The 27,064-nt window shown below is 34.1% G+C and overlaps 1 protein-coding gene and 1 pseudogene across 1 annotated transcript in view; one reads left to right on the forward strand and one right to left on the reverse strand.

Annotated features, from left to right (window-relative positions):
* The window catches only part of Birc6 (baculoviral IAP repeat containing 6), a 236,225-nt gene that overhangs the window by 137,656 nt on the left and 71,505 nt on the right, over nucleotides 1-27,064 (reverse strand). Inside the window, 17 exon segments of the mRNA XM_048804575.1 lie at nucleotides 2,607-2,826; nucleotides 3,457-3,803; nucleotides 4,133-4,341; nucleotides 4,740-4,954; nucleotides 8,449-8,548; nucleotides 8,783-9,106; nucleotides 9,852-10,039; nucleotides 12,725-12,871; nucleotides 18,828-18,961; nucleotides 19,797-19,944; nucleotides 21,044-21,141; nucleotides 21,947-22,078; nucleotides 22,176-22,337; nucleotides 23,101-23,234; nucleotides 24,100-24,278; nucleotides 25,707-25,838; nucleotides 26,310-26,441. Coding sequence (XP_048660532.1) covers nucleotides 2,607-2,826; nucleotides 3,457-3,803; nucleotides 4,133-4,341; nucleotides 4,740-4,954; nucleotides 8,449-8,548; nucleotides 8,783-9,106; nucleotides 9,852-10,039; nucleotides 12,725-12,871; nucleotides 18,828-18,961; nucleotides 19,797-19,944; nucleotides 21,044-21,141; nucleotides 21,947-22,078; nucleotides 22,176-22,337; nucleotides 23,101-23,234; nucleotides 24,100-24,278; nucleotides 25,707-25,838; nucleotides 26,310-26,441 — 3,001 coding nt within the window.
* Nucleotides 6,255-7,644, forward strand: LOC107137368 (annotated as a pseudogene).

Genomic DNA, 27,064 nt, shown 5'->3' on the forward strand with positions numbered 1-27,064 from the left:
CCCCCCACTGGTGCAAAGGCCTATCCACAAGTATGGCTGTATGCTGGACCGGTAGTCAGTGACGGGTATGATCCAATTGCAGTGGTACCAACCTAAGACAGGAGGCTGACGCCTAGAGGTCAGTTCATCCGATGATGGGTAAGGACCATATGTTGAATTGGACTGCCTAACAGGCACGGTCCCTAAGCCACATTGCTTGTTGTTTAATTAAACAAAAAGGGGGAGATGCTGAGAGCCACGGCCAAGTCTGTATGGCCCCTGGCATTTTGCCAACAGTATTGATTGACAGGCGAGGCATTACTATCCGCCTCTGCCGCAACTTTTGAGTTCTCGCACTATTTTGGAGTTCTCGTGGGGATTTCCGGGGATTCCCCGAGAGTTCCCATTGGTTGGGGAAGTGCAGGAGGAGGGATTTCCGGGAGAGATTTTTCCGGATGGGGGTTCCTGGACAAGCCTCGTGGCGTTCGGGAGGATTCCCCGGGAGCTGTGTGAAGTGTTTTCCTGCAGTTTAAAAATAAAGTTTGTTCCTGCTTCAGTGGCTGGTGATTTGTGCCCAGCCAGACTGCAGCAAAAGGACAATAATAAATAAGAAGCAAATAAATAAATAAATTTAAAAGGGCGGTATAGTTCAATGGTAGAGTGCTTCCCGGTTCAATCTCCAGTGAAGCAAAAACAAACCAATTTAAACCTGAGTAAGAATTTTTACCACTTGCACATCAGATAGAGCACTAATCTCCAGGGTATATGAAGAAGGACCTGAACAGACACTTCATAGAAGATATACAATCAATCAACAAAAATATGAAAAAATGTTCAACATCTCCAGCAATTAGAGAAATGCAAATCAAAACTACTCTAAAATACCATCTCACTCCAGTCAGCATGGCAGCTATTAAGAATACAAACAACAATAAGTATTGGTGAGGATGTGGAGGAAAAAGAAACACTCATACATTACTGGTAGAACTGCAAATTGGTGTAGCCAATATAGAAAGCAGTATGGAGATTCCTTGGAAAACTGGGAATGGAACCACCATTTGACCCAGCTATCCCATTCCTCGGACTATACCCAAAGGAACTACGGGGACACAGTCACATCAATGTTTAGAGCAGCACAATTCACAATAGCTAAACTGTGGAAGCAACCTAGATGCCCTTCAGTAGATGAATGGATAAAGAAAATGTGATTTTATATATATATAAAAAATATATATATAAGATATATATATATATATATTTACATATACACATACATACATACAATGGAATATTACTCAGCAATAAAAGAGAACAAAATCATGGTATTTGCAGGTAAATGGATGGAGTTGGAGAATATAATGCTAAGTGAAGTTAACCAATCCCATAAAAACAAATGCCAAATGTTTTCCCTGATATAAGGAGGCTGATTCATAGTGGGGTTGGGAGGGGGAGCAGGGGAATATTAGACAAACTCTAGAGAGGGGAAAGTGGAGGGATGGGGAGGGAGGGGGGAAGGGGGTTAAAAAAAAAAAGATGATGGAATGAGATGGACATCACTACCCTAAGTACATGTAAGAAGAAGACACGAATGGTGTGTATATACCTTGTATACAAGCAGAGATATGAAAAATTATGCTCTATATATGTAATACGAATTGTAATGCATTCTGCTTCCATATATAACAAATTAGAATAAAAAATTTTAAAAAACAATGAACTCGGGCTGGGGATGTAGCTCAAGCGGCAGCGCGCTCGCCTGGCATGCGTGCGGCCAGGGTTCAATCCTCAGCACCACATACAAACAAAGATGTTGTGTCCACCAATAACTAAAATAAATAAATAAATATTAAAAAAAAAAAAAAACAATGAACTCACATTGGTAAGAAAGATCTATATCTGGATATATACATTACAATGAGCTTTCTTTCTAGTTATTGGTTATATTTTATAACTTTTTTTTGGTTGTACATGGACACAATATCTTTATTTTATTTATTAGTTTTTATGTGGTGCTGAGCATCAAATCCATTGCCTCATGTGTGCTAGGCAAGCACACTACCACTGAGCTACACCCCCAGCCCATATAACATTATTCATGAGAAATCAGGCACTTAGAATCAGTTAACTTTATCTACTATACAAAAATGACAAAAGATAGAAAATATAGCCAGGCACAGTGGCACAAGTCTGTAATACCAGAAGCTCAGGAGACTAAGGAAGTAGGATCAGTCGTTTGCTGAGACAGTCTCAGCAAAAGTGAGACACTGTCACTAAATAAAATACAAAATAGGGCTGGGGATGTGGCTCAGTAGTTGAGTGCCCCTGAGTTCAATCCACTGTACCCCGCCAAATGAGGAAATACTTAGAAACTTAGATCTATGAATGCCACCGGTTCAAGTGAGAAAAAAAAAAAAAAAGAAGAGTATAGTTGTGGTTAAATCACATATAATCTTCTTCAATATACTACCTGTGCTGGTATCTTTCACTGGGCAATCCCAAATCTTTAAGAAACCTGCTTCCCTTTCTCCACACTTGCCATCCACATAAACAAGATTTCAGAATCTAACCAATGAATGTCAGAATTACAAATCACTAAGAACAAATACCACCAAAATTTTCTGACCTACCTATCCTGGGGGAAGATGAGAAGTTGTTCTGAATTGTACAATTCCTGAAGAACATTAGAAAGAAACTGACCCCACCATCTTTCACCACCACACAGTTGAACAAGAAGAAGACCAGTGTGTAACCGTATCTTTGGGGTTCCACTGATGCACAAGTGTTTAAAGAGCTCTTCACAGGCCTGGGCATGAAATGTGCTCTGTAAAACTGCAGGAACAGAGTGCCCTATTACAAGAGAGAAAACAACACAATTTCCTAATTAAGTGTATGGTATAATATCAAAATTGGTATACCAACATATGCTTTCTTCTTTACTAGCAGACAGTAGAAAATTATATTCTATTTATTTTGTTCTTTATTTATACCTTATATATATTGTCAAATATTTGGAGAGGAGAAGAAACAGCACCTAAGTCAATTATATTTCTTGGCTTTGCAGTTGGGTTTATCAGATTGCTATATAGGGTATGTGGTATATAATGTCAAAAATAGTTCCTGGCTACAAAATAACAGTTCTATATTAGATTAGCAATTTATGAAAACCTTTTTGCCAGTAACTCAATGCATGTACAGCAACAGAAAAAAACAAACAAAAAAAATCAAATAAAAAAAATTAAATTAAGTGGGGTTGAGCATGTAGCTCAGTGGAAGAGTATTTGCCCAGCATATGTAAGGCCTAGGTTTAATCCTGAGCACTACAAAGCAAACATAATTTAAATAAGGGAAACACAAATGGGTGATTTTAAACAGATATTTCATAAATATTCAAATTAATATATATTATTTCCTAAAACATGCAACAAAATTACATCAAACATGTTCCCAGCCTTTAAAATACATGAGCCAAATACAAACCATTGGAAGAGTGAAGAAGGCTGAGCAAAGTGTCCAATAAATATCTGATGATAGTACGTAACTGCTCTGTGGAAGACATCTGAATTAAGTCTTCTGGATTTGATGTTTCATTCAATGTCTTCCGACTTGCACCTATAGCTACTTTGAGCCTCTGCACTGCATTATGAGCCAAATTTAGTTGAAGCTGTAGCTGAATACAATCCTGATAAGCAGAAAAAACTCTACTATCTTCCTCGACTGCCTTGTCCGGTTTTCGCAAAAAGTACTGTGCATTGTTAGCACTGTTGAGAGGAGGAAGATCGATACTTTGCAAAAGAGTTTCCAGACGATGACAAGCTAAGTTATATCTATAAGTAAAAAATAAATGAACAAAATAATTCCTGCAATGTTCTCTTGATTTATACATGTACACACTAAGAATTACATTTTTAAAACATGTTAAAACCCAACTATTTTAAAAGAATTACTCCACTGGTAAGTATTAACAAATGGAGTCAATTATTTAATCACAATATTTTCAGGGCAAATTGAGTATTTCTGTAAAGTGTTAATGTCCTGTTTCCTTTTGCTCTTTTCTATACACCTATAAAAAGACATTTCTTGGTGGAAACATAAAAAGACATTCTATAAAATCTGCAGTTTGAATAGATTAAAATGTTTGCTATTTTCTCCTCACCTGCACTGTATATCCTCTTGTAAAGCAACCATCATTGCTAAATGCTGGTCGATGTCTGGCTGGTTTGCAGATTCTCCCTCTCCCCTTAGAGGATCATGCATTAATTTAAGTTCACTTTCCCAAGGCAAGATATAGGTATGACCATAGTAAAATCCTAAAGGGATTTTGGCTCTGGCATTTGTACTTCCATAGCGTCCAATGACAGTTATCTAAAATGAAAAATTATAAAAATACATACACAGTCATGATTTAAAAAAAAAAAAAAAAAACAAAGGGGCTGAATATTTTCAAAGACAGTTAGCCAAGCAAATGCCTATAATCCCAGCTACTCAGGAGGTAGAGATAGGAGGATTGTGATTTCAAGATCAGTCAGGCAAACTTGGCAAAACCTGCAACAAAATCAAAATAAAAATGGCTGGGGACATAACTCAGTGGAGAAGTCATCGTCTAGGATTTTTGAGGTCCTAGGTTCAATCCCCAGTATTACAAAAATAAACACATACACACATACATAAATAAAAGACATAGTTACACTTTTTAACTATATGTCTTAGTATTTGTTAGATAAGTGGAAAACACATAAATTTACTGTCTTAAAACACTTTACCTTCATGAATCTGCATACAGGAGGTGGTATTAGGTCATGAAGAATTAGTGAATGAGTGCTTATATCAGTTGCCACTACCAATCGCCTTCCATCCACCTCTTCTCCTAATGTCCAAATATCAATTGATAAGGAGGCCAAGTCTCCACAAGTAGGAATCAATACATCTGTCAAAAGTATAGGTCTTCCAAAATCCAAGGTCACAAATCTCCTGGCTCCTATGAAAAAAGAGAACAGTTGACGAAAATACATATAATTAACCAAATGAAACACTCAGAAACAGTCTGAAGCATTCATCTTAACATATGAAATCAATTCAAAATAACTATAAACAAATAAAAGCAAACAAAAATAAGTAAAATTAGCTTTGTCATGTCGTATTCAAAAATTTTCTAAAACCAGGCTGGAGTAGGGACTCAGTGGTAGAGTGCTTCCCTAGCATGTATGAGGCACTGGGCTCGTTTCTCAGCAACACATATATAAATAAAAATAACGTTCTATCAACAACTTAAAAAAAATTTTTTCTAAAACCCTTATTTAGGTTTGAATCAAAAACAAAAAAAAATTGACTATGAAAGAAATCAACCGTTGGGGCTGGGGTTGTGGCTCAGTGGCAGAGCACTTGCCTAGCATGTGTGAGGCCCTGGGTTCAATCCTCAGCACCACATATAAACAAATAAATAAAATAAAAGATCTATTTACAACTAAAAAATGTATATTAAAAGAAAAAAGAAAGAAATCAACTGTACACATAAGCTTGGTTTAAAACACTGGAATCGGGCCTGATGCTGCATTCAGTGGTAGAACATTTGCCTAGCATGCACAAGGTCCTTGGTTCTATCCCTACTACTACAGATTAATCAATCAATAAAACTTTAGTTTAAAATTTTAAATTAGCACATGTAGTATATATGTTAATACTGTAAAGTATCATTCTGCCTTCCTTTCAATCATTGGATGTATTTTTCCCTTAATTTCACAACTAATTAAATATACCAAGATATACTATGTGACATCAGTCTTCTTAAGCCCTGTTCAACTTCTTGTGAAATGTACATTTTATTAGGCTTAAAATGTAAAGTAAAAGTGTAGCTCAAATCATACAAAGTCAAACTATCCCCAAAAAGATGTTTTGCCAAAGTATTCTAAGGAAAACAGACAGCTCATCTCAAACAATGTTTTTCTCCAGTATACAGACATCACTGCCGCTTCAACTCAATACCAGATGAAGTAGATGAAGAAACAGAAGATTTGCATTTCTCATCTCATACAAGGACAAGTTCAAATAGTGAAATGAAAGGCAGACCCTTAATAAAATAATGCATTTTCTTTTTCATTCTTTTGGCAAACTAAATAGCCTTACCAGCTACATTTTACCATGAAGGAAAAGAAACACTAAAACATTTGGGAATGGTGCTTTTCTCAATGAAGCTCTTTTTTTAAAAAAGAAAAAAAGAGCAGTTACCAATACTTTCCCAAACACAAAAATTATTAAGCAATGAAGAATATAGCTTTCCTACTCAAAGGACTTATGTGTTATGGTCATCTGAAGAGATAAAAAACATCAAACTATAGTATAAGCAACTCCTCACATCTCCTAAGACTAGAAGAAAAAGAGGAAGTGGAAGTCGGGGTTATAAAGTAAAGGAAGTCAGAAAACCTGCTCTGGTTTTCTTGGCCCTGTTTTTCTACCATCCTTTTTCTTAACTGAGTTCAGGCCAGTAGCCCACCGACCTAGCATCGCTTTCACCATGGCTCTCATCGATGCTGACATGCAGAAGCAGATAAAGAACATAATGGCTTTTACTGAACAAGAAGCCAATGAGAAAGCAGAAGAAATAGATGCAAAGGCAGAAAAGAGGTCAACATTGAGAAAGGCCATCTTGTGCAAACCCAAAGACTGAAGATTATGGAATACTATGAGAAGAAAGAAAAACAGATTGAGCAGCAGAAGAAAATGCAAATGTCCAATCTGATGAATCAAGCAAGGCTCAAAGTCCTTAGAGCAAGAGATGACCTTATCACTGACTTACTGAACGAAGCAAAACAGAGACTCAGCAAAGTGGTAAAAGATACAACCAGGTACCAAGTGCTGCTGGATGGACTGGTCCTCCAGGGTTTGTACTAGTTATTGGAGCCCCGAATGATTGTTCGTTGCAGAAAACAAGATTTGCCTCTAGTAAAGGCTGCAGTACAGAAAGCTATTCCTATGTACAACTGCCACCAAGAAGGTTGTTGATGTCCAAATTGATCAGGAGGCTTACCTGCCTGAGGAAATAGTTGGTGGAGTTGAGATCTATAATAGGGATCATAAAATAAAGGTTTCCAATACCCTGGAAAGCCGGCTGGATCTCATAGCCCAGCAGATGATGCCTGAAGTACGAGGAACCTTGTTTGGTGCAAATGCCAATAGGAAGTTTTTGGACTAAGCCCTTTGGAGGTGAAATTAAATCTACTGCTATACTTTTAAGAAGCAAGATCGTCTATGTAGCTGCTTCTTTGTTGTTCTGCTATTATATTTATCAGTGGATATCCTTCTGTAGCTAACACCCTTGGCCTAATGTTAACAACTGGAGGTTTCCTCAGTGTGATCAGGACCCACAGTAATTTGTCTCAGGTACCACAGCTTTAATTTGGTTCTATAGCATGAAGAGGAGGGGTCAGATGGTACTGCATGGACTACTTCAAGTCTCCTGTTCTTTTCACGGTTCTAATTACCTAATCTACACAGTGATATGCATGGTGATCCTTGCTCTTTAGGTATGGGGCATGTATTCTTTCCAGCAGTAATACCTTCATTTTTACCTATTTGGGCCTAAAATTTTTCTTCATCTGTAAATGTGATTTAAAATCTAAGCCATGAATATTCTTTATTTATTGAAAGAAAAGATTTATGTGGGGAAAAAAAAAGAAGAACAAGAACAAGCTTTTATTCTAAATGTTATCAACACTAATGTTGCTACCAAAAATAATTAGTTTGACAGAAAATAGCATAAGACTTATTCCATGAGCTTTCAAACTCATTCTTCCAAAGAGGAAAAACCTGTTACAATAAAACAAATTTGGCTTACTTATTCATATAACGAAAAGTGCTACACTTTACACTATATCTCGCTGTATTCCCTCTAAGTATTCTGCTGAGTTCAGCTGCTGAAGTGCAGAACTAAAAGTTGGTATGATTATAAGTTAAAGTTACTTAGTTTATTCAGAAATATGATGTAATGGAAAACAACTATCCCAATCACAGGTCTCCACTATATAAACGTAACACAAATTTAGAACAAATTTAAACAATCCAGAGACCATGACGTATTATTAATCTTACTCAGTTACTATGGTAAGTAGCAGTTCTGTCAGCTCTTCTCAGAAAACAGTTTCACCTCAAGAATGCTAGTTTTAGGAATATTCCTTGAAATGTATAGTGTATAATAACTGAGCACTTACAATGAAGGCAGATATTCATGTCAATCATTCTTTAAAACAAGCAAGACTCAGGTAGAGAACAAATTCATTGTGCAAATAGCACTCTTCCATTCAACTTGGTAAAGCACACAGCCTGAACCTTTTATAATAGTGCTTTTTCTTGGTCAAATGTACTTACCAGAGAGCAAATGTGATTAATTTGCAATGAAAAATCAAAATGGATAACAGTAAGTCACAAAAGAGCCAACACAGTAGGCTCGAAAAATACTTCAAGAAAGTAAAAGATTACCTGAATGCATTCGCTCGATAATAATGGACTGGTGAGGTGGAGGTTGAAGAAAATGTGAAGCATGAGAAATTGCAAGGGCTAGACCAGAACCAAGTGGATTCTAGAAGAGAAAAAAGTATAACTCTATATTGACATTACTCTTGCTCTATAAAAAATATTAGCCATAATATTAACTTAACAAGTCTCATTTCCTAATGCATATTATTATATTTTATTAAAGAAAATAATCTAATATATTGAAGTCATATAATAAAATCTTGCCTTCTATAGTTAAAAGTTTACTTCCAAATATTTTTAAATGTCTAAGCCAACACCTATTTAAAACATGATTTACCATTCTGGACTTGTTGGAATTTTTGTTATGTGCAGCAAGATTGACTGTTGGGGGATCAATGACTGAGCCTGGGAAAAGCTGTGCAAGTTCGGCATTAATCACAACGGAAACTGCTTCATTGGGTGGAGTGAGTGGTGGAGTCATAAAAAGTGGTGTTGTTTTTGGAGTGGGTGGAATAACATCAGAAGGATGAATGAAGAATCCTGGGGCAGCCACTGGGTTGGAAGGCAGAGAGCTGTAAACAGGACCTACTGCTGAGGCTGCTGAGGCTGCTGCAGCTGCTGCAGCTGTTGTCTGGTGTAACTTGGCTTCCAGCTTTGCTTTCTGTAAAAGAAGTAAAAGCAACACATATAGACTAATCCTGCCTACCTAAGTTGTGGGGACTACTATGTACATGGATGTAAATTATAAAGATAAACATGATTAAGTAGATCCTAGGTACATAAAGATGAATCAAAACTGGAGTCTTCTATAAATGAAACACTGCTTTACTATGTATACTTCTTAAAATACTGAATATAAAATTTCCTGTGTATTTGAGAACTAAAACTTTCTCAAAGTGAACATGAACAGCAAGGAGAACAATTAAATGTAAATAAGGAAAGAAAGTTCTGTTAAACATTAACAGGAGGCAGATTCTCATGTGGACTAATCTGACATAATTTGTCACCTGGAATTGTCACAGGCTGCATTTAGACCATAAACATCATTATTGTTAAAATTATAAGTCACATTAATTTAAATGTTCTTCAAAATGTTGTTTTAGATTCTCTATGGAATAACTGGGAACTGTAATGTTTGATCAAGAATGTTTAAACAATGGATATTACGTAAAGACTACACAAAAATGATCAATTCTATCCCTTCATATATGTATCAAATAAAAGGCATTTATGTAATTTTAACAAATTTAATGCTACAAAAACTTTACCTCAATTTTTTGTTGAAAAGTATTAGATCGGATCAGTCAATCTACTTTTCTTTATGAAAATAATGGTCATTTTGAAAGTACTTTTTCAGCTTTTGAAGTTTAGAGACAGCATGAACAAAGAGCCAAATAGTCTCCAACCTGTTGCTGAAGCTTCAAAAGCTGCTGCTGTTTCTCTTGCAGCACCTGTAGCTGTTGCTCGGCTGAAGCCATTGCATGAGAGAGAGACTGCAAAGCTACCTGGGCTGCTGAACTCAGGGCTGTCGAGGCTTCCCCAACTGTCCCAGATGATAGTCCACCTACAGCAGGAGTAACCCCGAAGGAACTCACTGGCATAAGACAAAGGAAAACAAAAACAAAGACACCAGGATGAAGAAAAGTTTCACAGAGAAACAGTCGAACTAAACTACAGTCAATTTTCATTTTTAAAAAAGGATTCACATGGGCTGGGGTTGTGGCTCAGTGGCAGAGTGCTTGCTTCACACATGTGAGGCACTGGGTTTGATCCCCAGCACCACATAAAAATAAATAAACAAAATAAAGATATTGTGTCCATTCATAACTAAAAATTTAAAAATATATACTTTAAAAAAGGATTCACAAAAAGAGAAATAAATATAATTTTAAAGGGAGCATAAATGAGAAAATTTTATGGCAAAGGTATAGTACTCATAATATTGCTATTTAAATTCTAAGGGGACCCAGAATGACCATAAAGCATATTACTCCTGAGTTTACAAATATTTTGGGTATAGAAGAACTTCCATTTTTAATTCTCTCATTTTTAATGGTCATTTAGGGGCCGGGGTTATAGCTCAGCATTAGAGCACTTGCCTCACACATGTGAGGCACTGGGTTCGATCCGTAGCACCACATAAAAACAAATAAAGATATTGTGTTCATCTTTAAAAAAAAAAACTTTAAAAAATGAGAGTAATTTATATGAGCATGAGATAAACTTTAAATAACTTTATTAATTTTTCTCACACCAACACACAATTTTCCACTTCCAAAACTGCTTAAAAGCCTTCAATTTTAAGATCTTTATTTAAAAAGATAGGTGATATTTAATTTCCTCATCTGAAAGCACCGTCTAAACTAGAACAGGCTTATACAGAATACATAAAGGTTTCCTAATGTATGTTCCCCAAGAACACTCCAATGGAAATAAACAAGTCCCACATACAGTCAAATCTGGTACACACTATTACTAATAAATTTTATCACCAATAAAGACTCTAGGAAATCCTATAAGTGAAGAAATTTCTTTGACTTTCTTTTTCAACATGTATTAAAATGTATGTTCAATATGAATTCAAATACACATTACTAATAAACCATTTTTCAATTAATATTTATGAATAATATTTTGGAAAAAGTTGAGATAAAAACTTAATCTCACAACATGTCAGCATAAAACAAGAGGAAGAAGCCAAATCTAATAACAGCAGTAATACTTATAATGGGTTTTAAAAATATATATATTTGTAGTTATTGATGGACACAATACTTTTATTTTATTTATTTTTCATGTGGAGCTGAGGATCTAACCCAGTGCCTCACATGTGCTAGGCAAGCGTGCTTTACCACTGAGCCACAACTCCAACCCTTGTAACAGGTCTTTTCTAGAAAGTTACGTTGGAAAGGATAACCATTGTAATAAAAGCAAATATTTAGTGTGCATTATGAAAAGATACACTTTAAATGAGTTGCCACATTCAAGAGATGAATAAATGTATCAGATATCATGATTCATTTTTTAGTTGTTTAAGTGAAGACCAGATTAGAAAAGTTATCCTGTAACACTGAAAGTGGCAGAACTGAGATTAGAACCAAGGGCTATGTGAAGGCCAAGGCTAAACCCAATGTCAAGAATATGGAACTTATGTAAACTCACTAAATCTTTGCAACAGCTAACAAATAGGTATTACCTGTACAAAGTATTAGTTTATATTATAATATGTACTAGGTACTTGTATAATCTCATTTTTAAGTAAAAAACTGAGGCAAGTAAAGTTTCTACTGTCTGACAATCAAAATTTTAATTTATAAGTGAAGGTTTTTATTTAAAACATCAACACGAGTGGGCTGGGGCTGGGGCTCAGTGGTAGTGCACTTGCCTGACATGTGTGAAACACTGGGTTGGATTCTCAGCACCCCATATAAATAAATAAAATGAAGGTCTATTAACAGGGGATTGGGTTGTGGCTCAGTGGTAGAGTGCTCACCTAATATGTGTGAGGCACTGGGTTCGATCCTCAGCACCACATAAAAAAATAAATAAACAAAATAAAGATATTGTGTCCATCTACAACTAAAAAATTTAAAAAAAAAAAAGGTCTATCAACAATTAAAAAAATATTTTAAAAAAAATCAACACCACCACACATTTAATATACTCAAATAATGTTTCAGATATCCACAGTTACTTTAAACTAGTTGGAAAAATAGTACTCTCTTTCAATTCATCTCAACTTTCTCCAAGACATCAGCAAACATATTATTGACTCTAAATGAAAGAAAGAACATTATATGTACAGTGTACACAAAACAAGACTAGCCATCATTAATTCACTGTTGAAGCTTGGTAATGGAAACATGGGAATCTATTTTACTATTCTATTTCCATTGTGGGTGACATTTTCCAAATTAAGGAGTTTCTAAAAATCCACACATAAAAACAAAAGAAGGGGCTGGGATTGAGCTCTGGCCTAGCATGGGCGGGACCCAGGTTCAATCCTCAGGACCACATAAAAATAAAGGCATTGTGTTGTGTCCATCTACACCTAAAAAAAAATATTGAAAAAAAAGAATTTCAGACAGTGCTCTACTGTCAGGGAGGAAAAACTTAGAAATCAACTAAGATTATAAAATGATTTATGATATCTTCCCCAAAATGTCCCTCCCATAAGTTTCCACTTATAATAATAGCAAAATTTACATTTATTGATATACTTACATATCATTTATTTGTTTATCATTCCATAAAGTATATAATAAAAGAAGGTATATACCAGTAAACGTACTTGCATCATCCCTTTCTATTCTGGTTCCATCACTAGTTGAGACACAAGTAAAGTGCAGGGGTTCAACTTCCAGAAGTCCAGTGAGAGATGTGAAACTACCCTCAGCAGCCGTGCAACTACTGACCTTTCCATTTCCTAGTACAGAAAAAGAGAAGACTTACACTTAAAGCATGTAAAGATAATTTTAAAAAAGGCACAGTAATTATAGCTCTAAACTTAATATTAATTAAAACACATATAAACATAAAACACACAGAACCCAAACAATGAGCATGATACTAAGAAAATTCACAAAAGAAGATACTAGATTGTTTGCCACAAAAGCAGAGTTGCATAAAAGCCATGTAGTGGCCATTCACAGTAATAAGAAACATCAGAGATTTCTTTTTATAAGCACTGAAACTTATATTCAGCAACAAGTGATTTACATGTTAATTACAGAAAAACAATAAGCTAGCTCCTGACATTAGCTATCACACAATGTTAAATATACATAATGAAAATACATTCTATGCTGTCAACTAAGACAGTGAAAAAAAGACTGCAGAAATATTTTAAAATAAAAAAGACACTTATCTTGAGGTATACTGCTTTCTATTAATAAAGATAATTCAAGTTAGCATAAGTAATTTAAAAAACAATGGTCATAATTAGATGAAGAAAGAAACTACAACAAGAAGACTAAAGGAAAAGGAATACAAAGAGTTCACAATGACTGTATGTATGGCTCAGGAGAGCAAGTATTATTTTCACTGCTTTTCAAATTTTTTAGACAACTAATGCTTTAAGCAGAATTATTTAAGAGACAAGGTAAAATAAAATCTGGCCAAGAAAAGATCTAGGAGTTAAAAATGGTCAACATCTGAAGGAACACTAAATGCCAGACTAAACTGTCATAACCTTACTCTCTAATGTCCTATTGGTGACCAACATACGGCCTGACACATATTCAACAAAAATGTTTATTGTAAACTGGGCAAGGTATTGTGTACTTGTAATCCCAGGAAATCAAGAGGCTGAAGCAGGAGCATCATAAGTTTGAGGCTAGCCTCAGCAACTTACTGAGACATTGTCACAAAATAAAATTAAAAAGGGCTAGGGATAGGGGCTGGGGTTGTGGCTCAGTAGTAAAGGTCTCACCTCACACATGTGAGGCACTGGGTTCAATCCTCAGCACTGCATTAAAAAATAAATAAATAAAGGTATTGTGTCCAACTCCAACTAAAAAAAAAGGCGGGGATGGGCGGTAGGGATGTAGCTCAGTGGTCCACTGCCCCGAGGCCCAATTCCCAGTACCATTAAAAAACAAACAACAACAACAAACAATTTATTACACACAAACTCAAATAAGATATGAGATCAATGAATAAAAAAAATAGGTTGGCTCTTCATGAAACATATTCGATATTAGTAGTTACAAGGTATTTAGCAAGTAGCTAAATGCTTTCCTTAAGAAAGCTAAATGCTTTCCTTAAGAAAAACTTAAATGACTAAGTCGAGGGGAGTCAATTTTAACAGGTTAACACAATGTTTCCCTGATGAATTGATGAGATTTATGGGGAAAATAAGAGATTGCTATGTATTTATTCATTAAAGTAGAAGTCAAGCAGAAGGAATATAAGTGAAAATTCCTACAATACAAAGAAACATGGCATCTCTGAGGAACTAAAAAAATAATATGATTAGAGGAACAATTCTCAATGCTGACTCTTTACATGTCTGTAAAATATTAAGAACTCTATGGTAACTATTATATATTAAGCTAATGTAAATGAAAGCCATTTTGAGGTAAAAAAATTATAATTCATTTGATAATAATAAATCCATTAGATGCTAAAAGAAATAGTATGCTTTGGTTTTAAAATAACCAAAACACTTAAAAGTCAATCTCTTTATAGTCTGGCTTATCAGATAATAGCTGGAATCTCCCATCTGCATTTTCATTCAAAGTGATACTATATGTCATTTGTATAGAAGAATTTGAAAATAATCTAGTCCAACACAAGTAGTTGAAAAAGGAGTAAATTGGGGGCTGGGATTGTGGCTCAGCAGTAGAGCGCTCGCCTAGCACGTGAGGGACCCAGGTTTGATCCTCAGCACCACATAAAAATAAAGGCATTGTGTTGTATCCATCTACACCAAAAAAATAAATAAATACATAAATATTTTTAAAAAAGAAAAAGGAGTAAATTAATAGCCTTGTATATGGAAAAAGTGCTTTGTGTATATTTCCCCTTTCATCAGCCAAAATTTTTTTAAAAATTAGTTCTTAAAAATTAGTTATGAACTTTGTTTTGGGTTTTGTTTTTTTTTTTAATTGTTGATGGACCTTTAGTTATTTATTATATGTGGTACTGAGAATCAAACACAGTGCCTCACACATGCTGGGCAAGTGCTGTACCACTGAGCCACAACCCCAGCCCCTTAGCCATGAACTTCTGAAACAGTTCCATTAAAATCAATTGGTATTCGGGTATAGTGGCAAATGTGTATAATCCCAGGGGCTCAGGAGGCAGGAGGATTGCAAGTTCAAAGCCAGCCTCAGCAATTTAGTGAGGCACAATGCAAGACCCTGTTTCTAAATAAAATAAAGGGCTGAAGATGTGGGTCAGTGGTTAAGAGCCCCCTGGATTCAATCCCCATTACAACCACCACCACCAAGGAGTCTTTTTACCTACACACAGTGATAAAATATCCCACACATGGATCACTTGAGAAATATTGATTTAAGATTATATACAAATCTTCCAAATGCTGATTTTATTTTATAATACTAGAAAGTAATGCTAACATCATTATATGCCATCAGAAAAGATTCAACGTGTTAAGAGTTGTCAAGCTCACTGTGAAAGATATATGTTTTCCAAAATTCTAATTTTTACTTTAACAGTTCTATGTTTAAGATTGGCAAAAAAATATTAATTTTTCCCAAAGTGACAGGTTATTTTCAATCATTTTTTAAAAAATATCTCTCAAATAATTAAGATTGAATGAACATGGTTTGCCTATCAACCTTTCTTGCAAATAAGCTACTGGTTCAATCTGTAACTCAAACAACTGCACAAATTATTTCCCTAAAAGAACAATAGTACTTTGGCACAGAGAAATGCCTTGTGTATATTTCCCATTTCATCAGCCAATATTTAAAAAAAAAAAAATACATACTCAGGGTTTCAAAACTTAATAGCTAATTATATTTACTGCATCATGTATATCCATAAATGAATGTGGCATATTTTTATTTCAAGTGTATAGTAAAAACCAACAAGCATTTGCATAATCAATACAAATGTCACATAGTAAAAAGGCAAACAACACTGTACATTATAGCAAAAAAATCTGATATTAGGAATCCTGAGGGGGTCTATGGGCCATATCTTGACAATTAAAAAGGGGCTGAGGACTGAAGGGGCAATGGCAAAAAATTATGAAGAAAGCCAAATTATATAAGATTTTTTAATATGCTGTATTAGAGATGTTAAACTTCACAGTAATAGGAAGACATTAAACTATTTTAAGGAGAGAGATTAAGCAATTAGGTTTGCACTCAGAAAAGACTACACTCATTGCATGTGGAGAATGTACCGAAGTGAGTCAAGAATGCATACAGGAAGACCAGTTAAAAAGCTATTACTGCACTCCATGTTCAGAATGAATATACTTTGGACTGTAATCCTATCAATCATGATAGGTAAGAGAGTGAAGAGAAATGAAATACACATAGGTGGAAAAATAGCTGGGACCTATTAAGAAAGAGAGAAACAAGAATGACATTCTGTCTTGTGCCACTAATGATATTAATTGAAAAAAGAAAGACAACAGAAGATTGAATGATGAAGAATAAGATGAGGAGACATTCATGTGGTGACACATCATGATTTCTAAGTTTCCTCTTCTGGGTGTTCTTTACTAAGTATTGCTATTCCTGCAAACTTACTACCTGAGAGCATGGCCTGAGCCTATGGTATTCACCATACAGTCTTATCCTAATGGATCTCATCTTCATTGAAATTCTAACTTATCTTCCAAGTTCTAACTGTAATTAGCAATGACCTAAATGATTTGTCACTTAGAGAATACAGATGAGATAGGCATAAGGAAATTATAGCCTAAGTCATCAAATACAACTGATAACATATATACTCAGGGCAATATAATTCCTTAATAATAAAATGACAGCCAGTGGGCTGTAGCTCAGTGGCAGAGCACTATGCCTAGCATGTGTGAGGCACTGGATTTGATCCTCAGAATCACATAAAAATATAATGCTAAGTGAAATTAGCCAGTCCCCAAAAACAAATGCTGAATGATTTCTCTGATTTAAGGATACTGATCCATAATATGCTGGGGAGGAAGAGGTGTTAAATGAACTCTAGATAGGACAAAGGGGAAAGAGGAGGGAGGGGAAGGGAGCGGGCACAGGGTAGGAAAGACAATGGAATGTGATGGTCATCATAACCCTAAGTACATGTATGAAGACACGAAGAATGTGAGTCTACTTTGTTTACAACCAGAGATATTAAAAACTGTGCTCTATATGTGTAATTGAATTGTAATGCATTCTGTTATCATATATAACAAATTAAAATTTTTTTAAAAAGAAAATAAACAAATAAAGGCATTCTGTCCATTTATAACTACCCAAAAAAAAAAAAAAAGAAAAAGACAGCCAGGAGGAATCATGAATGCTTGTAATCCCAGCATCTCAGGAAGCTAAAGCAAGAGGATTACAAATTCCAGACCAGTTGGGCAATTTAGCAAGACTCTGCCTCAAAAGTTAAAGGGGAGGGGGCTGGAGCTATGGCTAATAGTTAGAGTGCTTGCCTAGCACATGAAGGCCCTGGGTTCGATACTCAGCACCACGTAAAAATAAATAAAATAAAGGTATTTAAAAAAAAAAGTTACAGTGTAGGACTAGGGAGGACTGGCGAGGTAGCTCAGCAGTACAGCACCCTGGGTTCAATTTGCAGTATCAGGGAGGAAACAAAACTGGCAAACTTGTATGTATAGTATAATATCTTCCATTAAAAAATTTAACAAATGTGTATAGGAAACAAGTCCAAATAACTAAACATCTAATACACAATGATATACAGGAGGGGTAAAAAGGATGTAGTTGAGATATTTCATTTTATTTATATTTCTATATATGATTTTCTAGTTTCCTTTTTCCACAATTCATCATCATTTACTTGCAATTAACAAAACTCAAAAAATTTATTTATATTTAGTGTGAGAATTATCTTAATGTTTTACAAATAAATTACCTAACAGTTTATCAGCAACAAATATAACTAGTGTATTACAAGGAAAAAGAATTAAAAATAACATGGTCATTGCTTTATGTATGAAAATAAACACCACATTCCAGCACCTGAAAATTCTATATAAATAATTTTATACAAACAATCCTAAAAGTAGATTATTCAGAAACATGTAGAAGAACATATGCACCGTCTATAAAGCTTAAGTTGGGGCAGTGATGACAAATATAAAAATTTTTTTTCTTTCTTCATCCTTACTTATTGCAGTAAGTACATATCTTAATTCTGTATTTCTGAAATAACATTATTTGACATTATAGGCAGCAAAGGTAAAGCAAATAAAACTCACAAGGTTACAACACATAAATTTCAATAGAAGTATGAGTATTAAAATTTTATTGACATACAAGTAAAAACAAAAACACGAAATAAAATCACAACTCCTCCCATGCTAACATATAGCTAAGTATATGAGATAACATTATACATCTAAGTATCCCTTAAAGAAAATGCTTAGGACCAGAAATGTTTCAAATTTTGAAGTTTTTTGGATATAGGAATAGAGAATTTACTGGGTGAATATCTCTAATTTTAGAGCATCTTGGATTTTGGATTTTTGGATTAGAGATATTCAAACTTCACTGGTTTGGGGGCGTTGGGGGAGAAGGGGAAAAGCAAGAAATTAAAGCAGTTTTAATGATTCACAGGTGCTAAGTTCTTAAGAATTTTAATGTTAAAGCATAGCAACTACAATGCATTAAGTAAAATGGCAAATTAAACCTAAGATATAACATTTTAAAAATTCTTTTAATAAAATAAATCACTACCTGAAAGGACATCTGATAAATCAATTTCGTCTGATTGGACACCAATGCTGCTATTGTATATATTTTTACAAGAGGAGCCACTCATTTCCAAATCAAAAAGGACTGGATCAAATGGTGAGCTATATAATCCGTATCTGAAAAATAAATTTTAAAAAAAGTACTAACAATTTTCCTGTCAACCATTTAATTAAGAATTATCTATTCACTTTGTTTATAACAGCAGTTTGATTTATAGAGCTGAGGAAGCAACTAACCAGATTTAACTAACCCACTGAATCCTAATTCTGTTCTCTGAAACTATACTCCTAAAGACATCCAGAGACTCAGGAAATATAATTCCAATAAGCTAGTAGCTATTGTAATAAGGCCATCACTTTTGGAGGAAGGAAGGGAAGAAATAGCAGACATTCTTCTATACCACTCAATCTCTACAGTAAGTAGAAAGTAAAAAGGCATTATAGAAAGTTTCATCAAAATGAAGATTTCTAATCTCAAAAAGATTAGACAACCTTTTTTATTAATAAAGGAATACTTCAGAAATTGAAGATCAGGAAATAATTCAAATCTAACCTTTTGCTCTTTCTTAATTCACCACGTTGAAGTTATGGAAACATAAATAACAGATGGAAAACTACAAGTTAAGGGTAATAATTATTTTACAAAATCACATCTATAAAGCTGTAAAAACAGAAAAGCATATCACATTAAATGCTTTTTCCATTAGCAAGGCATTCCAATAAGTTATGAAATACAATTAGCCCTCTGAATAACTATCCACGGGGAAATCTCAAATTCAGAGAAGGGGAAAGACCTTAGGAATTATCATTTGAAAAATGGTAGTAATGCACAAATGACAACTATTTTGCCAGAAAATAGCATCTTAAGCATATATATTAAGTAACAATTCTATGCAAAGGTAGAATCATACCCAGAAAGGCTCCTTATTAAGCATTCCATATGTTAAAATACCTTGTTTGAAGTAAAGCTTCCATTGGTGTCAGCCTGTCCTGTAATTGTCTAGACACAGCAGTAAGCAGAGATGCACAAGCTGTACTGCACCCAGCTAAATCTTCATCTTTAACATAATTCAGTAGGACAAAATACCAATAGACAGAACCTGGAAACAGTAATATTGACATGTTTCTTTTTTTCTCTTTTTTCTTTAACAAAGAGACTTCAAGTTACGTTTTTTATCAGTACATCTCCTTTTGCTAGAAATATATCTTTTTTCTAGGAAAGAAAATCTTTAAGGACAATTTACAAAGAAAAATGAAATCTTTGGATTAAAGAGAAAACACTGACAAAATGAACCACATTGAACTGTGGCCCAATGTGTGGCACAGTCCTACACTAAGAATTTCAAACATATTTTTGAGAGGAATATCAAGTCAACCTAGGCATTTAGGATTATAATGTGAAATGACTCTGAGGTACATTTTAGAATAGCTAAATAATTGGAGACTATAGGTCCTCTAAGCCAACCTTCCTAAAACACTGTTTCTTTGCATGAAAATTTTCAAAAACTACTGGATAGAAGTTAGCTTCAAACAGTACACTTTAGGAAGTGAATGGAGCGTAGTTATTCTATACTGCCTATTAGATAAAGACCAAGAGATTTTAACATTCTTTATAAATTTTAACATTCTTCATAAATTTTAAGATGACTAAGTACACATCAGAATTGAAGCATCCTACATCAAGAAACTACCTTCACCTGTAAGAAACTATCTTTAGCTGTAAGAAACTATCTTTATTTTTGCCCTCATACCAGAAATTGAACCGATGGGCGATTAACCACTCACTCAACTACATCTCGCATCCCTGGTCCCCGTTTTGTTTTGAGACACGGTCTCCGTAAGGTGCTTTAGGGCCTTGCTAAATTAACCAGGCTGGCCTTAAACTTGCAATCCTCCTGCGTCAGCCTCCAAGTTACTGTAATTAATTACAGGTATGCACCACCACACCTGGCTTAAGACACTTTTTAAAAGATGTACAGAAAAGTATACAAGTTGAGATGAAATGGCATTTTTATTGTCCAACTAACCTTTTCCTAGGAATATTATTAAAACAGAGTATATGCCAACCAAACCACAAGTTATCAACACCTTAAAAAGATAGATAAGCTAAAGGGAAAAAGGGGAATGATAATAGAGATAAACAATTACTAAGATAGTCCCTATGATTTTGCTATCTGTGGTTAAACTAATTTTACATACCACCAGTTGTTGCTGCTGGCAAAAATGACATATTATCAAGTAAAGCCTTCAACAGAACAGATCCAAATCCTGGTTGACACGGGTCACATTTGCCATTACTGAAAATTTTTAAAAAGGAGAATTTTAAAAGATATTATTCATAGTTTAAAAAAAAAATTTAACCCTAACTCTAGAGTAGCATTTAAAGATCTTTAAAATTTATTCATCCTGATTAAAGAAACACCTGCGTTAGACCAAACATATAGCAAGATAGCAAGAACTAATTACACTAAGGGTCTCTGAGAGAATTTTCTTATGTATTAAAGCACTACCTTTAATAAAACAGGCTTTCAGGCGAATGCAGTTGATAATGGCCATTAGTTCTTAAATACTTCTTAGTTTAAGTTTCTGGATTTACAAAAACTGATTTGCACATTTTTTTTTTTTTTTAAAAGTTCGAGTTAGACTGGTATATGACAGGGAGTAAGTTTCAGGTTAAAAAAAAAAGCAGCCCATCAGAAAGAGACAGGAGTGAAAGTGAGAGAAATGTCCCTCTTATAAAATTCTCCCAACCACTACTAATAAGCGGAGAAGGCTAGCAGATTCCTTTTATTAATAGACTTATTTAACATTGCAATTTGCCCTAAGAACCTAAAATTCTTTCTTAGAATATAAATAAACCTCACCATCAAAATGAATTCTATTGTCATAATTAGTTAAATTACAACAAATTTTAAAATTTTTTAAATTATAAAAATTTCTATAAATAAAAAAATAAGCTTCATCAACTTTTGAAGTCATTCAATGAAGATCAAATTACAATATAGAAAGGTGTCACCAAACTACAGGTGCACCTACAAGTATACTTTCAAATTAAAAACACACCAACTTAAAAGCAAAACAAAAACAATAAAACACACCAACCTAATGCATAAGGCTAGAAATCTGGCACACTTATGGGCTATACTTCGTCCTGCCTCAAAGAAGCAAACGCGTACAATGTCTGAAAGACATTTTCGTGTTTTTGAAAGTAGACTCTCATTTCCTTCCTTTGAGCTGCAAAACAATGACAGACATTTAGACTCATTCTGGACTTTGAATCATAAAATACAAAGGGCAATCATTAATGATAAACAAAATCATAATTATTAACCTTCCTGGTCCATTTGAATGTACTCCAGCTAACCAACAGAGAGTATCCAACACAAGGCTCTGGGCATGTTCTGTGATTTGGCCATCACTGGCTTTTCTGCAAAGCGCGTTAAGAAGCTTCTCATGAAATTCTGAAAACTGTAACATAGCACATCGTTGCACTCTATGAGAAAGAAAAAATATGTTATCAAAAAATTATATTAACAACAAATTAGAATAAGTAAACTAAAGCAATGACATGTTAGTCATGTAATGTTCACCTCTATTTTATTTAACTTTCTTTCAGTATTGGTGATTAAACAAGGCTCTCACACATGCATGCTAGCCTTTTGTATTTTATTTACCACAGAGGGTCTTGCTAAGTTGCCCAGGCTGGCATCAAACTTGGGAACTTATTGTCTCAGCTTCCTGAGTAGCTGGAATTACAGGTATGTGCAACTGCACCCAGTATAATGTTTCATTTTAAATCATAAGTATCACAATTTAAAAAGAGAAAAATATTGGGGGGTGCTGGGGATGTGAAACAGTGGTAGAGTGCTTGCCTAGCACATGCACAGCCCTGTTTTTGATTACCACTACTAGGAGAGATGGGTGACTTTTAAATTAGCATATATAGAGAACTTCATTTGTAGATACTTTTAAAAGAAATGAAGCTTACAATAATGTCATATGACATTATTGTAATATGATAATAATGACAAAAGAATGAGTATAAATTCAAATAAAATTCATTTCTTTCCTCATGTATTCCTGGTTCATAACAAATACTGTAAAAATACCAGAGTTAAGACAATTAAATAAAAAGACAAGTTTTTCTTTTTGTTGCTAGCAACAAAATTTTCAGGTAAAAGTCAAATTTTCAAATTTGTGTGAGTGTTGTTTTGTACTTTTATTACTTTAAGAACAACAGAATGAAAAGAGATTACCTTTCCTTAGAAATTGAAGTTTTCTTGAATCTTCGAATAGTGACTGAAACCTCTTGAAGTAAATCACAGCCCCGGAGATTTTCATTTTTGCGAGTGCCACCTGCATTTTCATTCTTAATATTAGATGACTTTTCCTAAATATGTAAAATTAGATAAGTGAAAAAAAAAATTTTTAATTGTACCAAGCTATCAAACCAAGGAAAATAACTGCACATTATTATTATCAAAAACCATAAATCTCAAATTAAAACAATAGCTTCTACTCTCATGTTCATAAACAACAAATTTTCCACAGAGAAAATAACAACAAACTCACTATTTTAAAAGCCCAGTGATTAAAGATTATAAAAACCATACTTCTGAATCTAATTCCTAGCTATAGCACTTTAGAAGCTATTTGAGATATGCCAGTTTCCCAACTGCTGAGGTTCACTGACTTCCAAATATGTAGAAAAAATGGTTGATAGCAGCACCTGCTCTGCCTATTTCAGAGTTATTTTGGGGATTAAATAAAGTGTAGAAGTCCTTGAAAAACTGGAAAACCTACACAATCAAGTATTAGAGAATTATTAAGAGACTGCATGATACATAGCTAGTTGTAGAAAATAAACCATGAAGATTAAGACATATTCTAAAACTATTACCCAAAGTCTCATCTGACATTCCCCAAATGTCATCAAAAAATAAATAAAAAGTAGTGAGATACCAAAAAAGAACATATTAGGGTAAAATTCTAAATAAATATTATACTTGAAAACTATAAATGGAAATACCTGCTATAAATTATTTCCTACTGAGAATATTTCATAAAAGCTAGACAATTTGCTTTGTTAATTCAAAACATTTTCTTGATTTAAGTCACCGAAAAAAAAAAAAAAGTACAAACAAACCAAGTATCAAGTAAAACATCAATATAGGGTCATACTACTTCCCAAAGTGTGTCAAATCTCATCTACAATGTTTACAACAGCATTGTTGTTCAAAATGATAGCTTCATACCTTGCCAGCTGCAACTTTTGCCAACAGTGAAGCAAGTGAATAACCTTTGTTACTCTGGTGCTTTAAGGATGGAAGTCTTACAACAGGACGTATACCACCATTACAAATTTCATCTGTCGCTCTTTCATTTACTGCTTTGACATGGATTAAAAATGAACGATATTTTCCTCCTGCCATACCTAGAGGAGTGGTGCAGAACAGAATAAATTACTGAATCACCAAAAAATAAAAAAATAAATAAACTTTCATCTAATAGAACAGGCTAACAACTCCACCAGGCCAGAAATTCCAAATTATACTGTTTGAGTATATGGTTGAACAATTTTGATATGTTAGTAGTACCCCTTATCTGTGGGGCATATGATCCAAGACCACCAGCAGATGCCTGAAACTGTGGTTAGTTCTGAACTCCATATATTTTATATTTTCCTCCTATATATATGAAACTATGATACAGTTTATAGCCTTTTCTATAACTTCTCATTCATCTGTGGCCATAATGTTTGCAGTTTGAAGTACAAGAGCAAAACTTCTTTTTTCCCTCTTCACAATTTTATGGATGGGTTTCACCATGGGTTTAAGCAACCTCAACATATCATTTTTTGCTTTCCTGAAGTCAAAAACTTTCACCACTTCACTTTCAGATTTCTCTTTTGCATACCCAAATTGTCAGTACCACTATTCTGGGGTTTTATGCTATTAGGTAACATAAGGGTTACTTGAACACAAGCCCTGTGATACTGTAAAAGTTGTTCTGATAATCATCCAGATGATTTTGATAACTTTTTCAACAATTTGAACTAGGCATTTTTTGTTTGGTTGTTTTTATTTTGTTTTGTTTAATTTTTAAATCACTCCTAGGACAATTAAGCTAAAAAGTCCTGCTACTGACAGTTTATTTGTTATCCATGAAACAACCAATTATTTTTAAATATACATTTATTATACTTTTTGTATACTTAAGATATATGAATTATTTTATCTGGTAGTATCAAACCTATTCCATAAAAACTCTTTCAGGGGAAGAAAATATAAAAATATACAATAAATACTCAAAGATTTGGGAATCTGAAGCGATAGGAAAGTTGAAAATGACAGAACATAATGTCTGATTACTCAAAGACCTCTGTCAAATTGACCTCTATTCATTTCTTCCTTTTTTTTTTTTTCCTTTTGCTACTGGGGATTGAACCCAGGGACACTTAACTACTGGAGCCACATTCCTGGCTCTTTTTTATATTTTATTAAGAGATAGGGTCTCACTAAGTTGCTGAGGGCCTCACTAAATTGCTGAGGCTTATTTTGAACTCACTGTCCTGCCTCAGCCTACCAAGCCACTGGGATTACAGGCACGTGCCACTATACTCAAGCTGTGCTTTACCAATGACCACTAAGACCTTCATGACACAAAAAGTCAGATAAGAAGTTTCACATAACCATAATTACATATGAAAGGAAAATACCTGATAAAGGAAGCTGTTCAAATTTCTAATGAAAGTCACGAACAAAACAGTATTTCACATTGATCAAATCAGCTTATCTTAAAGTCTTTTTAATAATTGTGACATTGTTCATTCTACTTTTATAAAATATATTAATTACTTCACCTTTAACAAGTTTAGGGCTTGTTAATGTCAACATCCCAGCATGCCCTGAGAGATCAAGGCCACTAGCAAGCCATACTGGCCCACACAAAATATCTTCTTTATGATCCTCTAAAAATGGACACAATCTAAGACCTAAAAGGAAAAATACAGATTTTCTTAGTTTGTTAATTAAAAGGTAATAAACAAATATCCATCCCTTTGCATATAATACCACCACACAAAAGACCACACTAAGAGAGTGTTTAAATAATAATTCATTGCCATGCTAAGGAGCTATAACCAATTATCTAATATACGTTGTTTTCCATACCCATATCATTTTTCGTTTCATCTTGATTTAAAAAAAAAAAAAATTATAGAGCCAAGAGTTGATTTCAAATCCCAAGGTATTAAAAAACAAGAACACAAGTATTAGCGCAGCTGAGTTCACAAAGATGAGCTGAAAGTTAAAGCACATTGCCAAAGCAGAATCATAGGGTATTTGTTAATCATTGTTCTTAAAACCAAGTTTTTGCAAGCCGTAAGGAAATCTTTGCCCAACACGATGCATTCGGATCACTACTCCTTTACTGTCATGGACAACAGCTCTATAATTTAACTCACACTGTGATTCCTCTACATCCATGTGCTGCATTTCTTCATTCAAATCAACCAGAGACGGTTTCCCATTTTGTTCCACTTCAATGTTAAGAGCTGGAGACAAAGGAAAGGTGATCTGCCTATCTACTGCTGTTTCTAGAGGATAAAAATATTAGTAAACTTAATTTTGCTTAATATCAATGATTTTTGTGCCAAAAATTTCTAAAAGTTTTTATTAAATTGGGAAATACTGTGATTTTCATCACAGATGCTATAAAATGGATGTCAGAAGAAGAAGAAAATTAGATTCAATGGACTATTTTATATATTCTTCTCTCTTCTAAGGCCAGTAAAATATTCACCTGAAGAAGTAACTTACTGGCAACTAAATTAAAAGTTCTGACTGTTGGCTGCACATATAAGTACCTGTGGAGTTTTTAAAATACCAATGCCTGAGAGTTCTAAACCCAATAAAGAAGTTTGTGATGATTCAAAACACACACACACACACACACACACACAAGAATTCACATAAATACACAAACACATACATGTATTTTTTCACAAAAGAAATTTTTTCAAATTTCAACATTTGAGCCCCTAATGTTAAGCGGTCATTTTACCCTGAAATTATCTCCAGTCTATTTTAAAATAACCTATTAAAGAAAAAACACTGAGAACTAACATCGAGTTCCTAACATGCTAAGTGGATAATAATATGTTATTAGTAAGTCAGGATATCAAATTTTAAAATTCTAAGAAGGATAACCCAAAAAAAA

This window comes from Marmota marmota, unplaced genomic scaffold, assembly GCF_001458135.2.
Source record: "Marmota marmota marmota unplaced genomic scaffold, marMar, whole genome shotgun sequence".
Taxonomy (NCBI): Eukaryota; Metazoa; Chordata; class Mammalia; order Rodentia; family Sciuridae; genus Marmota; species Marmota marmota.